The 17592-nt window shown below is 39.5% G+C and overlaps 1 protein-coding gene across 1 annotated transcript in view; it reads left to right on the forward strand.

Moving 5' to 3' along the window:
• Positions 1–606: 606 nt before the first annotated feature.
• LOC140153291 (chondroitin sulfate synthase 1-like) overlaps positions 607–17592 on the forward strand; it is a 49866-nt gene continuing 32880 nt past the window's right edge. Inside the window, 1 exon segment of the mRNA XM_072176000.1 lies at positions 607–1611. Coding sequence (XP_072032101.1) covers positions 745–1611 — 867 coding nt within the window. The 5' untranslated portion in view covers positions 607–744.

Raw genomic sequence — 17592 nt, forward strand, 5'->3', positions numbered from 1 at the left:
AGTATATATAACACTAACAAAGGTGTAAAATCGGGAATGTTGATGATTTTTACGATCCTCATGATGAGCAAATCACTGAATGGGTCTTTAAAGTAAACCTACTTTGTGCGATATACGTAGTGCAAAGCAGGCAAAGATATTCTTCTGGACACTTTGTGCTTATAGACTTGAGTAAACAGTACAGGCTAACTAGCATACAACTTGCCACATTGCAGTATTGCCTTCATACAAACAAAAAGTAATTATTTATAGCATGTAATTATTGTGATTTTATTAATACGGTCACAATACGCGATTTTGAAATTGAAATCAAAGTACTTTATGATGGTGTTATTCTTTCTTTTATTTATTTATTTATTTATTTATTTATTTATTTATTTATTTATTTATTTATTTATTTATTTATTTATTTATTTATTTATTTATTTATTTATTTATTTATTTATTTATTTATTTTAAATCATTTATTTTTATTCCCTTATAAATAAATTTATGTAGGCCTACCTATCATCAATTTTGCAATTTGCTATTCTCCACCTGTTTGTGATTTCATACATTCAATTATAAGTACATCGTGGATAAAACAAACTGGCAACATTGTTGACGTCAAAACCAATCATATGGTCAAAGATGGCGGTGCCGTGTAGACGTTTCAGAGTTTCCTGTCTTGTGTTTTGATTACGTACAAAAGTTTTACCTTCTGCTTTTTCATCGAGAAAATGGTTGATTATTTACCAAAGATGCATGTATGGAGTTGACAACAGGGAAGGCGACGTTACGCCTATATTATTCAGAGATCGAGTAGCGTGGAATATAGAAATCGGCATTAGAATGAGGCGATCAAAGTGGCCCGGACGACGAGAGTTATGGAGTGTATTCTTCAGTCTTGTTGTTGGCTTTGCTGTTGCGACGTGGTTGAGAGTACAGTTTGTTCCTACCGGGGCTAATACTGGGAGAGGTAGTAGAGCTTGTTCTCTAATTGGAGATGGTAATTCAGAGTATTCACAGATAACCACAGAACCCCCAGACCCACCCAAGAATCTGATATTTGTAGGAGTAATGACGGCTCAAAAATACCTCCGATCAAGAGCTGTGGCTGTAAATCGAACGTGGGCTCGTACAATACCCGGCAGAGTTAATTTCTTCTCCAGCGGGGGGTCTGCAAGTGCTGTCCCCGATTTGAATCTACCTATTGTGAGTTTACGGGGAGTCGACGATTCATATCCGCCCCAGAAGAAGTCTTTTATGATGTTGAAATATATACATGATAATTATATTGATAAATATGAATGGTTCATGAGAACAGATGATGATGTTTATGTACGGGGAGATAAGCTTGAAACTTTCCTGCGATCTCTCAATAGTTCCCAGACACTCTTCATTGGCCAAGCAGGTCTGGGCAAAGTTGAAGAGCTTGGACTTCTGAATTTGGGTCAGGCCGATAATTTCTGTATGGGTGGACCAGGGATGATATTTAGCAGAGACACGCTGAAGAAAATTGCTCCACATATAAGCTATTGTTTGAAGAATCTTTGGAGTACGCATGAAGATGTTGAAGTTGGCAGATGTGTGAAGAAATTTGCAGAGATAGACTGCACATGGTCCTATGAGGTAGGTGTTTCATGAATTCTAGACTATGATGTGCACATACCTGTCTGTCGATGCCTGTAGTTACTTTGATCCCAAACATATGATACAGTTCCTGGAAATAGTACCGTATTAACACAAATGTTCATGATCATGATGCAATGGATGTGATCAGGGCAAAAAAAAAAAAGTAAATTTCTGGTCAGTCAACTGCAAATTTCCCATGACTTTTTTGCAAAGCCACAGACCGCTATATACTATAGCATTTGTGTACTGTTAAATGTATACATGTTGTATAATTATTATAATGCTTCCGTCAATTGCAAGCCCGGCTACCAGGGACCCGGGCACAGCAGGGACGTAGCGGGGGAGATTACCAAAGCCAATTGTAATAATCCCGCTATGCCCCGGGTATTGTCCCGGGTACCGGGGCACAAATTGTGGGTGAAACCCCCGGTACTGTCCCCGCCCATGCCAGCCGGGTTTCAAAGTGCTGTATTAATTTTTAATGTTTTTATTCAGCAAATCCAAAATTTAAGTATTTTCATGGCCCCGCTACCGGGAGGACTGATTGTACATCCGGGTACAGTCCCGGGTACCGGGGACGTACTTTCTGGTAATTTCAGGGTGACAGTCCCGGGTATTGTGTCTACAGTGCCCGGGTCCCTGGTAGCCGGGCTTGCAATTGACGGAAGCATAATTACATTATAGGCCTACTTAATTCAATGCATTAAAGTTTTTTTAATTTCTTCTGTGGTCCGGGCTGTTCCTAGTTCCAATAATTGGGGCTACGTGTATGTGTCGCCGCGATTTAGCGTGCATTCATCACCATATTCACATGTAGATGTACATAGCCGTGGAGTGGACTTTTCGCTGCTCTTAAAAATCGCTCAAAAATCATCTTTTTAAATATTTCTTTGAACAAAGCTGATGCATAGAATAAGTTTAGCAATCACAGATGACATACAGAAGTGACACAGGTTTCTAAAGTGAGTATTTTACCAGTAAATGCAAACTTGCCAAAATAAAACCCTGGAGGCACCCTACGGGAGTATCTACAACTTGAGAACAAGTCCTCAAACGTTCTAAATTTGTAGTTACTACAGTACAACTAGGGCTGTTCCCCAATCGTAAACACAGCAGTGTTTTACAATCACGCTTGACAATGGTTGACCCATTGGTCATCCGTGCATAGAAGGAGAGGAGACTTTGCCACTTGTCTGTGATCAACGATCACCAGCGCTTACCCAGACCCAGACAAACATGCACATTTTGCGATGTTTCTGGAGTGAACCTGAAGTGAACCTGAGTCTCTGTAATTTAGGTGTAAGGATGGATCCTGGAGGTGTAGAGTGCACACTGCACAGGCTTGTAAATATTACCTGCAAATATGAACTGATAATATTTCTACATTGTACATTATAACTTAAAGCATCAATGGCACCATTGTACCAGGCGGCGAGTGGCATGATGAGTGGAGAGAAACGATAAACCGCTCAGCTCAGCTGTACATGTATGGCATTTTCCATACACTCGGTTAGTTTTGTCACGTGTGGGGTTCATTATCTAACCCCAATGGTTTTAGCTTGTATTATAAAACATAGACAGGCTACTTGTGATATTTTAAGGGTTTTAAAATTTCAAAATAATCCCATTCAATTACACGGTTGACAATGGAAATGTACTGAATTTAGAGAATTACGTGGCACTCACCACCTGCATTGTACAACATTATGCTTGAGTAATCAAAGGAAATGGTGATGTAACAAGAGTGATTGTCAACTCATTAGTTTTTGAAGTGGTTTAAATCCAGCTGTTTAAGCAGATCAAATAGCCCATTAGCACCATCAAATTAGCAGTGGAAATGATGCGCAGGCAAAATTCTGCACATGGTGGATCTCAATATCAACATTTGCATTAATTATGTACCGGTAGGCAGACCCTAGAACTTTCCCAGGTTAGTATGACAAGTTCTGTCACCTGTCCTGGACTACAATCATGCACAGGCTTCAAGACCTCGCATAGATGTGCGCATGAAACAGCTGCATCAACTCGTTGATGTCACTGCCACGTTGGAGTTATAAATGGTTTAATAATTAAATGTGAATTCATGTTTTAAAGAAGAACTTTAACAACCCAAAGGTACATGTATAGGGTACCGGTACATTAAACACAACTTTAAAGAAATTAACTTCAGTAAAAATCGGGGGAAAAGTAACCGACGGCAAATGCCATCAGTAACCCCCACTCACTATGAACCCATGTCCGGCAGCACACGTTGCCATGCCCCTAGAGTCCCTTTGCCGTGTGGATGAACAATGAACATTGCATTGAAGATGATGCTGCTAACACTCAGACCTGATGAATTTATTCAAGAATGATTGAAGTTTGCTTAAAAAGTAAAGTTGACAATTGGAGTACAAGTTTGGCACACTCGGTCAATAGAAAGAAACTGGGTATTGGTGGAGTGGATTAGGGTACCGGTACGGCGGTACGTACCCACAAAAAAGCGGGTAAAAATTATTGCCACATTCTCAGTATATAGGCCCATGTGTACTACATGCTATCACTTATGTTTTTGTACAATGTAGGCCTACATATGTTGTACCAGGTACTGTACATGTTTGTGACCTGTATGGAAACATAGACTGTACAGTCTATGAGGGAGTTTTTATTTACCATGAAACAATCCAGATGTCCCAGATCACAAGAGGGTGTTTTACTGTTTACAGATCGAAGGTCTGGGTCTTCAATGCTTATTGAAACCATCTTCAAATTCTTCATGATAGTTTGCTCATGATGTACATGTAGTACACAATTTTTAAAAACATTTATTTTAAAATAAAACAGTAGGTTTTTAAACTTAAATAGTTGATCAATGGTCCTATCCTGACTTGGGGTCAGAGGGTGTCATAATTAGCACTTTAAAAAAGCTGAAATTTAATCTTTTATTTTATCTTTTTTTCAGGTTTTTGCTTGATTTTGCTCAAATTAGACAAACTAAAGGTTAAAAGCACACTCAACTTCAAGCAGGGTTTTCTAAAGCATTTTGTACCCTTTCAATTGTAAATTTTTCCTCTGAAGGGGTACATAACACATCGTTGGAATACAAAAAGTCTCTTGCACTTCCCCTCAATTCATCAAGTAGGCTAACATTGTAATTTAGGTTCTCAATCTGTGCCTGTTGGCCAGGATGCCTGTTTAGCAACCATTGTATGGTTTTATTTGTTGATCAATGTTTGTTTGTAAGAGATGGTGGCAGGTAGTCAGAACTGGAGATGCAGGTTTCATGGTCCATTTGCAACATCAATCAAAAGTAAGTGATCCTGAAAAGTGACAGGAACAAATTGAATTGTCAAGATTGATGTCAAATATAGTCTGACCCATTTCATACAGCTTTTTGTATAATTTGCTCTCAATATTTGTCCCCCATGATGCAGAAAACAGTCAAAATACATGTTAAAACTTTGTGTACACATGTACAATGTACACATACATAATACACGTGCAGAATTTCACATAGGCCTTGGCAAAGGGTCAGCTCAAAGATCATGCAGAAGTGATGGTAGTTTAACCTGGTTTAACCTTCACAGCAAGAATTGTTGTGTCAGAAATAGTGTGGGGGTGTGTGTGCATGTATCATACATGTAGTACTATTGTAGGCCTATACACCAAGATTTAAAAAAAATGACCAACTGGTATATTTATTATCATGAAGTTCAAAGGTGTGTAAGTTCAGTGTGGACTGTGGTATCATGTGACCAGATCTGATCCAATCAGACTAAAGTCAGCAATAATGAAATTGAGCAAAAATAAGGTGCAAAAAAGCAATCAAAAACATAAGAAATTGAACATGTAAAAAGTTCAAAACTTTTCAACCAAGTACATTGTATGCCAAGGATGTTGACCAGTAGTGGCACTGTAAGCACTGGGTAAGTTCTGGTACCGTACATGTAGTAACTCATGAAATTGAAACCTGAATCTTTTCAGTTTAAACTCTAAACCGAACCAAACGTTACAAAAGCTCAATTGGGCATCTATCTGCAAGTGCAGGTATCCCATGTGATGTGATTGCATCATCATGCAAACTAGTCTACTGTAGTAGACCAGTTTAATTTATCATTCCCTTTAGAATCTCTCTGACCTGACCATGGAAAACTCATCGCTGATGTGTTTCCTCATAGATTTTAAATGGTTTCATGCATGGAAACATATGAATTGTTTATCAAAAAAAAAGGAATGCAGCGCAGTCTACATGCAAACACACATGGACAAGCTTGGCTGGCCAAGGTAGACCCCGTAGAAGGCGATCCTGGACTCCTGGTGTATGTGTCTGGCACCGGAGGGGGCCATGGTTCAAATCCGCACATGAGCAAAAAAGTTTTCTATTCTCGCTTTCTTCTTTGCTTCTTTTCTTCCCCCTCGCTGAAAAGCCCTGGCTGGGGTGTTGGGTTTTAAATAATAAGATTTTGACTTAGAATTAAATATTCATGACATAACAAACCTTTCATATTATTAAATGAATTTGAATTAGGTTATATTAATAGATGAACTAATTGTAGAACATCTTTTGACTGTGTGATGATTTTTTTAAAACCCAAATTTGTAGAGACTGACCGATCAGATCGGGAGCTTCCTAATCGGGCCGATTATTAGCTTATCGGTAGTGATCTGCATCGGCCGATTTTTCCTTCATCCGCCGATGTAATGCACCGATCACCCAATATCATGAAAGTAATGTTGAAGCTTAACAAGTATTCATTTATTGGTATATTTCTTTCTTTAAATCAAGCAAAATTTAGCAAAAGAACAAGCTTTGTAGGCGATAAACATATAAAATCATACCGTGATTCAGGCACGCAGCTGAGATAATCAGGTAATTCCCCGCGTGCAAAACTCAACACTTCCGGGTTACACATGTGCGTGTCAGCTACGGGCCGTGTGCAAAACTCAATACTGACTTGAACGTAAACACAATATTAAAATGGGGCGATCAAATGATTCGACGGACTTGGATATCAGGGGGAAAAAGTAAATTGAACTTAAAATAATCATGGTCAAATTAAGTATTGTAAATGAGCACGGGAGTGTAGTTTTGTGCTCAGAGCATACATAATTATGGTAATACTTTGCGTACAAGTACCCTTTCAACATACAGGTGAAATTTACTCATGGCGATGGCAGTCATTGTTTACAATTGGGGAATTGGTAATCGGTGATCGGTGATCGAATCGGCAGATCAAAGAGGGAATTGATCGGCCAATCGGCGGATTCAGATAGGGACCTGATCGGTCAGACACTACAAATTTGGTTGAAAAACAGTTCAATTATCCTGGGCTCTCATCAGATGTAAGCCCATGAGAAAATTCTTGAAGTAATGTGATTTGCTTTACAGTAATCTCATCAGTGAAATAAATTAACTGACAGGAATAAAAATAGACAAAATTGTGAACTTTGTATCAAAAGTTGGCAGTCACGACTCACGAGTATGGTCAGAGCACAGAAAGTGGAAACGTGTACTGTCCACTCTCTATGGTCAGAGGATCTGCACCACAATATTTCAGAATGTATGCACGTGCTCCTGTTCATTGAAGGGACAGAACAAGTCTTCAACAAAGACTAGAAAACCATCTGAATTGTAGTAAGTAATTGCATTACATCCATTATTTCTATACCAGAAAGATTGCTGCATTTATGATTTGACACCTGATTGCAAAGTGTTGTGAACTTTCATTTTGATATAGACTGCTATAATTTTCCTGACAGATAATATCACCCTCCCCCACATCCAATATAAACATTGAACATCCAGCAGTAGAGTTCCCCCTCAGTACATTCAGAGGTCAGACAAAGGGCATAGCTGGTCTACAGATAGCTACATGCAACTTTAATATTGGATCATCATATCTGATGAAAGTACCTTGGTGGACTGGTTGTAGGCCTAAATTTTATTATATCCTATTTTTTTGACAGAGAAGTTGTGCTCCAAATGTTCTTGGTAACCAGTGTGTTGCATCTGCATTATTCTTGTTTCAGTTGTCTCGCTATATCTGATTGAATATCTGCAAACTCTGAATGAATATTTTGCGACACTCTGAACAAATGTCCTCAGTCATCAATATATTGCAGTCACCTTAAGAAAATCAAGCATTCAAATGGTTATATAAAAACCCTAATTCTTTCCTGGTCCAACAAAATCCAACAGCATGAAGTCATGCATCCCAGGTGATGCGATGGCGCGATCACTGTAAGTCATACCCGGTTTCATTGGTCAGGCCAGTGTTCACCTTCTCTCTTTATTCCTTCCTTCCTTTCCTTTCTGTTCACAAAAAAGTATTGGGGAGTTAAGATTTTAAAAACCACGATGAGAGTACATTGTCTGTAGAATTATGTGTTCCCTGCTAGAATCCAGATATTCTATGTTCAAGGGTTGTTCTCCTGTTAAATTTCTCTGGTTAAATTCAGTGATTGCTTGCTTGGTTAACTCAATGGTAAATATACATGTAAGCATTTTAAGGTAATGATGACAATAATCTGGATAATTGACACATTATCAGTTGACTTTTAACCAAAGCCACATCCACTAATCAGCTTTACATAAGTGATAATGGTTGAAAGCTAATAAATAACTTCCTCTGATTCTTTGAAAACTGATAATTCTTGCATGGGTAATGATCTAAATTCCATCTTGGAGGTGCAAACTGTATGCAAAAAAAATTAGTCAATCTGAAAGATTGACACATTGACTTTGGACTTGATGTGGGATGGTGTACTGACCACACATACTTGACACAAATTGCCCTGAAGCACTTTGAACCAAGATGGTCTCATTTAATGTCACAGTCCAATAATCTCTATTTTGAAACTCAAGTTTAAAGAGGTCAAGAACCATGTCCTGACTTGAGGACATGTTTATAGAAGATCCTACATGTAGTGTCACCACAACCACCTTGGGACCACTCATTGCAAATGGGAATGTGTGGCCACAATGACCTCATTTTCAACTACCAATGACCCTATTTTGTTGTCACCAAATGACCCTTGCCTTAAATTTATTAATCATAATCTGAATACATTTTAGATCATCTTTCACCAACTGACCTTTTGTTTTTAAATTTAAATAGAAAAAAAATCACAATTTTTCCACAAAAAAGTGTTATGACCCACAAACTTTCTAGGCATGCTGAATGAACCCATCTTTAGGGGGCTCATACCTAAATGCCATCTAAGTTCACCCCCCCCCCCACACACACAGCAAATCAAAAGAGTCATTGATAATTACTGGTTCTTTTAAAAGCAACCAAAGACTATTTGTAGGGAACGAAATGACAACATTTAGAGTCAACACTTCATTTTGAAAGTTCACCAAGTTCAAAAGATGTCAATGCAAGGGTCACACACACATACAGACAGGAAAACACCAAAATAGCTAATTTCTTTAATTTTAGTGGTTTTGTGAGACAAAGTTTATAAAATGGTTACAGAAACCATGTTGGGAGAGTGTGACTATGGTGACTATTGGGTTTATGTGGGTCTAAACCTCAAGGCTTAGTGGAGGTAAAACACTACACCAGAGAGTATGGGCAAGATGCTTGTGTGATGATTCACAGCTATTTGTAGGTCTTGCCCAGGGTCACTAAATCTTGTTGTCTGTAACTAGATGATCAGGTTTTGTTTGTTCAACAATGAATAATATAATATCCTGTATTACAAGCATGGAGAAAAGGTGTTGGTAGGAAGAACAGGTAAGGGACCGTTCAGAAATACTTTGGTGGGGGGGCTGGGCACTTGGAAATTTGGAGTCAAAACTTTTTTGACCCCCCCTCCAGAGAACCTAAAACTTTTTTGACCCCCCTCTTTAGACATATAAAACTTTTTTGACCCCCCCCCCCCCCTTTCCAACTGAGACGAATATACTTTAGGTATATTCGTCTCAGCTTTCCAAGAGGTTAAAAACAGTCTGGGGGGGGCTACTCCATTTGTGCAAACTCAGTCACAATTATAGGCCTGAATGTTTAAGGTGTTTTTCACACGCTGTGACTTGTATGAAGTTTGATTTCAATTTATGCATTCTAATTTTTGTTTCATTCTTATAACCAATAAATAAATAAAAGTAATACAAAAAGGAAATTGACAGTAGCGTAGCTAGGGCTTGTGGCACCCAGGGCTAAGGATAGGTGTCGCTCCCGATTCTTGAAATAATTATTGCGCCCGGAGCACAAATAGGGCCTACCACTAATTAATTTTGGTTATAATGAAAGAATATCTTAAATTGATCTTTCAAATGACTCTGTCTGATATGCTTGGCATAAGCCGCGAAATTTTGACTTTCATCGCTTAGAGTGGCGCAGAATCGATGCTGAATTGGTTAATTTAGGCGCCCCCTAAGAGTGGCGCCCAGGGCACATGCCCCCACCTTCCCCCGTCGCTATCCATTGGAAATTCAGAGCAACATCTGGGCACATACTCAAGATTTTTAATACTTTAGACTTGTTTATCAGGGGCGTATAGCCAGCTTTCTTGGTCGGGGGGCAAAATATAAATTTCGGGGCAAAGACAAAAAAAAATCCTGGTTGCATCATCTTGACCCGGTATTATCAGTGGGATACATATATAATGACCCTTTTCTTATAGCGACTGTGGAATACATGCAAAGTCTTTGGGATTCCAAAAAGGCTTTAATGGGACATCGGTAATGAGCGCGCATAGCGCGCCAAAAATGTATTTTAAACTCATTGGGCCATAATCGTGGAAAAAAGGGCTTTATTGGTACATATGCGCGCTTACGCGCGCAAAAATTTTGTATGCTCTTGTTCTTTTGGTATATTTTTGTTTAAAACTTTTTGACCCCCTCCTTTAGTAACCAAAACTTTTGGTCCCCCCTTTGTGCAACTCAAAACTTTTTGTGTCCCCCCCACACTTTGCCCAGTCCCCCCCACCAAAGTATTTATGAAAAACAGCAAGTTCAAAATAGGTGAGTTGTAGAAAGGCAACTTACAAAAGGCGAGTTACACCTATTCTGTCGGTCGGACATCCGGGCTATCTCTAGTCTCGGGCCCAAACTGCATGTGGCTCACGGTTTGTTATGAACAACAGAAACCGACTGTGAAGGAGGCTACATAGCGATGTTGCTGGAGTGGCATTCAATTTCGGAAAAACGACACTCGACCATGGTATTTAATTTTAAGTTTGTCAGTATATAAACGGTAAATCAAGTAAGTTTCTTCCACTCTGAAGACTTAGAAACGGTTGTGTGATTCCACTGACTATTTGCGGTCGAAATTTACATAACACCAATGACAGAAATCATCAACAAAAATCGAATCACGGACTTGTTTTCACTCGAACATCATCAACCGGAAGTGACGTGACACGGACCGACAGAATAACTGCAAGTTACCCTTAAGAGATTGAGAAGTCTGTGAGACCAGTTACAGGAAGTCTTGCATCGAGAATCTATGTTTAGTCATCAAAATAAGTAATGGAATATATACTGTTAGTCCCCCAGACAAGTTACTGAATCTATGGTTAGTCCCCCAGGCAAGTTACTGAATCTATGGTATAGTCCCCCAGGCGACTTCTGGAATCTACGGTTAGTCTCCTATGCGAGTTATTATGTAATCAACGTTTAGTCCTCCAGGTGAGTTATGGAATCTACGGTTAGTCCTCCAGGGGAGTTATGGAATCTGTGGTTAGTCTCCAAGGTGAGTTATGGAATCTATGGTTAGTCCTCCAGGGGAGTTATGGAATCTATGGTTAGTCCTCCAGGTGAGTTATGGAATCTACGGTTAGTCCTCCAGGGGAGTTATGGAATCTGTGGTTAGTCTCCAAGGTGAGTTATGGAATCTATGGTTAGTCCTCCAGGGGAGTTATGGAATCTACGGTTAGTCCTCCAGGGGAGTTATGGAATCTGTGGTTAGTCTCCAAGGTGAGTTATGGAATCTATGGTTAGTCCTCCAGGGGAGTTATGGAATCTATGGTTAGTCTCCAAGGTGAGTTATGGAATCTATGGTTAGTCCTCCAGGGGAGTTATGGAATCTATGGTTAGTCTCCAAGGTGAGTTATGGAATCTGTGGTTAGAGTTACTGATAGTCCCAAAGACAAGTTCATAGAATTTTGCAGAAAATATTTCTATAGAATTTTGCAGAAAATGTAAGTTATAATACATGTATGTTGTAACTTACAACAGACTGATCTCAAGCATGTCTCAAGTTATCTGTCTGTATTCATGAAGGACTAACTACCCTATCTGTAACTTTCCTGAAAGACTAACTTATCTGTAATTTGCCTGAAGGAGTAAGTAAGTAAGTAACACAGCATTTATAATGCGCCTAATGCCAGAGGATACAAAGCGCAGAAACACAGAAAACAAAACAAAACAAACAAAAGCAACATCATGAGAAAAGGTATGTTTTCAGAAGGGATTTGAACCCGGTGACAGTTTGGGCACTGCGGATATTTAGGGGGATTGAGTTCCATTTGTAAGGAGCAACCACTGAAAAGGCCCTGTCCCCGGCACCCTTGTTCGTCCTTGGTACACGAAGATTGAGACCGTGGTCGAACGTGTGGTGACTGAGCCCTCATGAGGAAGTTTAACAGTTAGGCACTCATCGATATACCGGGGACACAGCCCATTCAGTGACTTGTATATATAAAGCAGAGTTTTGAAAATGTAATACTGAAGCCAATGGAGTTCTTTCAACAGGGGACTGATGGAAGTGCGTCTCGGCGACAAGAAGACTAAGCGGGCACATTTATTCTGGAGCCGTTGTAATCGATCAATATCCTTTTGCGCAATATTGTTGAACAAAACATTACAGTAGTCCAGGCGGGATAAAATCATGGCTCTGACAATATTGGCACAGGTGTCTTGATCGATATACTTCGGATTCTGTACAGATTGCGTATTTGCCAGTTTATGGTTTGGCTCAGGTTAGTTATATGTTTGTCCATATTCAATTGGTTATCAAAAATAAAACCCAAGTTTCGCACATTGGATGATTGAGGAATGATATCATCACCAATATTGAAGGTGACATCCTGCAACCGGGATTTATGATGAGAAGATGACATAACAAAAAACTCTGTTTTATCGGGATTTATCTTAAGTTTGTTTGTTATCATCCATGCGTTAATATCCCTAACACATTGAGAAATCTTAAAAATAGCACATGAAATATTACCAGGAATTGTAGGATCAACGGGTAAATATATTTGTATATCATCAGCATAAACATGGTACATCAGATGGTGATGGCGAATGATGCGACCAACATTGTGAGTGTATAGAACAAACCCAAGTGGTCCAATAACCGACCCTTGAGGTAGGCCATGCTGAAGCAAGATGTCATTTGAATATGCACCGCTTACAGCAACACGGCAAGATCTATTCTGGACTAACTACCTTAACTGTAACTACCCAGAAGGACTGGCTACCTTATCTGTAATTTGCCTGATGGACTAACTACCCTATCTGTAATTTACCTGAAGGACTAACTACCTTATCTGTAACTTGCCTGAAGGACTAACTACCTTATCTGTAATTTGCCTGATGGACTAACTACCCTATCTGTAATTTACCTGAAGGACTAACTACCTTATCTGTATTCTGTAACTTGCCTGAAGGACTAACTACAGTTCCTTATCTGGAACTTGCCTGAAGGACTAACTACAGTTCCTTATCTGGAACTTGCCTGAAGGACTAAGTACCTTATCTGTAACTTCAGCAAGGGACTCAGAACCTTCTGTTCTCTGCATGGGTAACTTACCTCACTGCAGGGGTAACTTGCCTCACTGCATTAGGTAGCTTACATTTTTAACTCCCCATTTTCTAACTCACTCCAAATGCAGGCTCTCTTGCTAAGAATTGCTTGAGTAATTGCAACATTGCTGTTCTGATGAGATTGATATCATACAGAGTGTGGGAATGGGAGGAATCACGCTTTGACGTGATGCTTTGCAGCATTTGTTTAGCATTCAGTTTGCTGAAAATGAGCAAAATAGATGGTATACACTAGACCTGGCCCTCTCAAATACTACATCACCCATAAATAAAATTCTGCCCACCTCCACGGGGCAATTCACATGATAATACAATAAAACAGATGATATTGTGGAATTGATTAAGACCTGTTGTCCCTCTCAGACTGTCCACCAACATTGCTGCCATTTCAACTGTTAAAGGTTATGCCATTCCGTTTGGTGTATTTATTCGATAGGGTCTATTCAGAGACCTTTTACTATAAAGTGACTTCCATCCAGTGCCACTATTATTAACCACTTCAAAAAAGGTGGCGGACGGGAAAACAGTGATGTTACTCTAAACAGCACCAGCCCAATCTATTTCTACTGGGACCATCACTGCTTATTACCTTGCATCACTGCACAATCCTTTGCTCAGTAGAAACACACCAGGGTTCCCGTTAAGGTTTTAAAAATGTGCGTCCGTAATGACGCAAGTTTGCTGACGAGGTTGCAAAAACTTGCGTCCAAACAGATTTTTGTACGTCCATCTGAAATTCACGATTATGACGATACACACGTACCCCGGGTCTACACCTCATCAAATGTTGATTGTTAAAAAAAAATAAAAGTGCATTTTCGCCGTGATATTCCATCTCCATTCGCTATGATAATTTTTCTCATTTCTGTGTCAGTTTTGGTCCAAACGTGGTCAAAAACAGGTGCAAAAACATGAGCAAAGTCTGTCAATCTTGAGCAATTTTCGTTCAGTACTTTCACTTCCGCATTCTTTTTTAAAAAAGGGTTATCATTTCGATTTTTTCTTTAAAATTGCTTTTATTCATCGTAACAATAATACTTATAAAGGAAACCTAGATTATTTATGAGAAAATAAACTTAAAATATTAAAAATTGAATATTGTCAGGTTGTGATAAATAATTAAATAAACGTTAGCGGCACGTGCTTACTTGTAAACAAATCAATCGGGACTTCCCCAGCCATCAAACAAATAGCGATCGTCCGGAAAGCATGCAAAAGTGCACGATTTCCTGACGTTGCATTTACAAATATTGCAGAATTTACTTCAATTCTTATCAGGTGGGTCAAAATTTTGGGGCTTTTATTATCTTAAAAATATAAAAGAATAAAAATTTCGTATTTTTATCATCAATTAATGATAAAATTTCTGCGTCCACATTCATGTGACATGGATAAAATACTTGATTAGCCATGTGAACTTGCGTCCAAATGTGTAAAATACGCGTCTGGACGCAATGACGCACACTAACGGGAAGCCTGAAACACACAAATGTAGATCAGATCAAGTTAAGTCTAAAAAGGCCACAAATTGAGAATGTGTACAGAAGCTTTATGTAAATTGAGTTGTTTTTATGTAGCGTAATTGGTGATGCCTTTAGGGCCTAATACATGTAGTAAAGTGTCAAAGAAATGTGTTCTCTCCATCAGTCCATAGTTAGGTTCACATACAAAATACAAACTTGCTTCATGCATAGGCCTTCAAGGCCTATGCTTCATCAAAGCACAGATATTGGAGCAAACATAATTATAAATCTTCATGCCCTTCATGGATTTTATACAATTTTAAGATAAATGTATGTACACATCAGAAGAAACTTTCTCTTGGATCTTCTTGGAATCAAGTGTGAATGGGAGTCATGGATTTCCATGAGATTTGTCAGCTAATGCAACTTGCTCATTTCATTTCATTAAGTCGGCAGCTTCAACTCTCCCCAGTCGCACTCTCGCCAACTTACCCTGAAATCTTGGATTGAGTGCAGATATCAGAACCGGGGACGGTCCCTCTTCTCTTTTTGAATAGCTCTGACACTTTAATGTGCACAGCACAGAGATAAATCCTCCTGAACACGGGACCAATGTGACTTCTGAATCACAGACTTCGCACATACACTACTGCATATCTGCACATGCTAAGCAGTGTATGGAGGCGAGAAGAAATTCTACAAAAATTAAGTGATGTAACTTGACTTAATTGAAGGATTCCCGACCATAGGAACTTTTTGGGAGGGAAGAGAATTTTCACCTAAGGCAAGCCCAAGGCTCAAACCCTTGTCGATCGTATCTCCCGGCCGACAGCACAACCTTAACCGCCCGGCCATCTCGCCCTCAAATAATGCTTAATTAGTATTATCATTATGCTCATATTTCAGAGTGTACAACCATGTCGATATACCAGTATAATATTATGCAAACGAAGGAACTGAAACCAGGCGTATCATGTCGCTTGATGTCTGCCTTGAGCACAGCACTTGTTCTGAAATAACAAATTGTTAAACCTATGCCCACCTATGTCCTATTGTATGAAGCGCTGACACCTAATCTTTACCTAGTTGAGAGGAAACGTGGCTGAATTAGTGTAGCCAACCTAGTGTTATGGTTGAACTTGAAAGTCTTACATGGCATGTGTAACCTTTTAAGTGCTGGGTCATCGTGGGGTGAAAAATAAATAAATCGTGGCAGGCCCAACACATCACCTTGACCTTTGTGTATGTGTGTTTGTAGGCAATGCATGTCCCACAAGTGCTCACTGACTGGCTTTCGGAAGTGAACTTGTAGTCAAAACATAACTATTGGCACAGATGTGTGACACTGTATGTGTCTAAGCAGATGTGTGTCATACATGTACACTATATAATATATTGGCCTACATGTACCCAGGGATGGTATTTCAGATGAAAATGTGTGACAAATCTTGCGATGTCAAATGACATGTATTTTCTGTCTGTGCCTGTTCCTGGCATCAGATGTTTGTTGTTTTTGTTAATTGTTTTACTGGACACATAGACCTGCAAAAAATACTCTGTGGGGTGGAATGTTCTGAAAATACATAGGCCTACTGCTTCTTGGCATTACTTTCGGGCTCTGTATTCTTGAATTGTAGGCTATATACAAAAAATGTACTATCCAGAGAGGTTGCATCAGCTCGAGCTGTGTGCACTATGCCAGTCCTTTGCCTTGTGCTTACACGCTCACAAAGTGGTGTCAGTGGCTCCCCTTAAGCAAAACCATTTAGGCCTATGTAAGCCTGGTGTACTGTAGCCAGTATACAGCTTTCCTCACATGGTAGACTAGGGATGTGTGTACTCGCATCCTTGGGTAACTTACATGTAGCACAGGCTCTCTGTGTTGTACTCTGAATCTGATACCTATGATGATCCAAGATATTCTCGCTACGCTCGGTGCTCGCTTTGCTCGCTATTCAAGAGGCGTCACGGTTTGTGAACAAGGCTAGGTATACTTGGTAGAGTCAGTCAGCATGGTACGGTCAGTATTCAGCATACATGTATCTCCTTTTATAACAGTGTCTTTGGTTTGGACTTTTTCTACCTGTAGGTAAAACCATAGGTAAAACCATAGATCTATAGGTAAAACTAGATTGATCTTTCAGGGTATGCCCAACCTTGCCAATGGCCCAATCCTACAGGTGATAAGGATCATCAGTACATGTACAGACCATCTGCAACAAGCATGACATCATGACACAGGTTTTATAGGCTTAGTCATCATGGTCACCCTCCAGACAGCAGAACATGAACCATTTTCTTTTTTCAGGGTCAATTTGTCAGGGTGCATATAAAATGCATAAATGTAGGACTGTAGGTCACTCAAAAGGTGTTAGCTACACAAACTGCTTTGTTGCAGCATGGCAATTATTAACATGCAGGAGCACCTATCATTTCTCTAGAATATGCACCAATTTAAATCTGTAGGCCTACAAACATGGATATGTTATGTTTTTGATTTGGTTTAGAGTAGGGATTTATCGGGGCCAGGGGGGGGTGGTTATAGGGTAGCTTATTCACAAATCTGAGCCCTGCTGAGCTCCAAAAGCAGCCAAAGGCTTGCAGTAGGCAATTATAGCATCTTGTAATATTCTGTGCCTCATATTGCTGAAATAAGACAAATTGGAGGCCTACATAATGTACATGTATGCTGCTTGCCTTCTGCAGGTTTACATATTTCAAAGTGTACAAGGTTCTTCTCCATACCATATAGGAGCTAAT

The sequence above is a fragment of the Amphiura filiformis genome, chromosome 5 (assembly GCF_039555335.1).
Source record: "Amphiura filiformis chromosome 5, Afil_fr2py, whole genome shotgun sequence".
Taxonomy (NCBI): Eukaryota; Metazoa; Echinodermata; class Ophiuroidea; order Amphilepidida; family Amphiuridae; genus Amphiura; species Amphiura filiformis.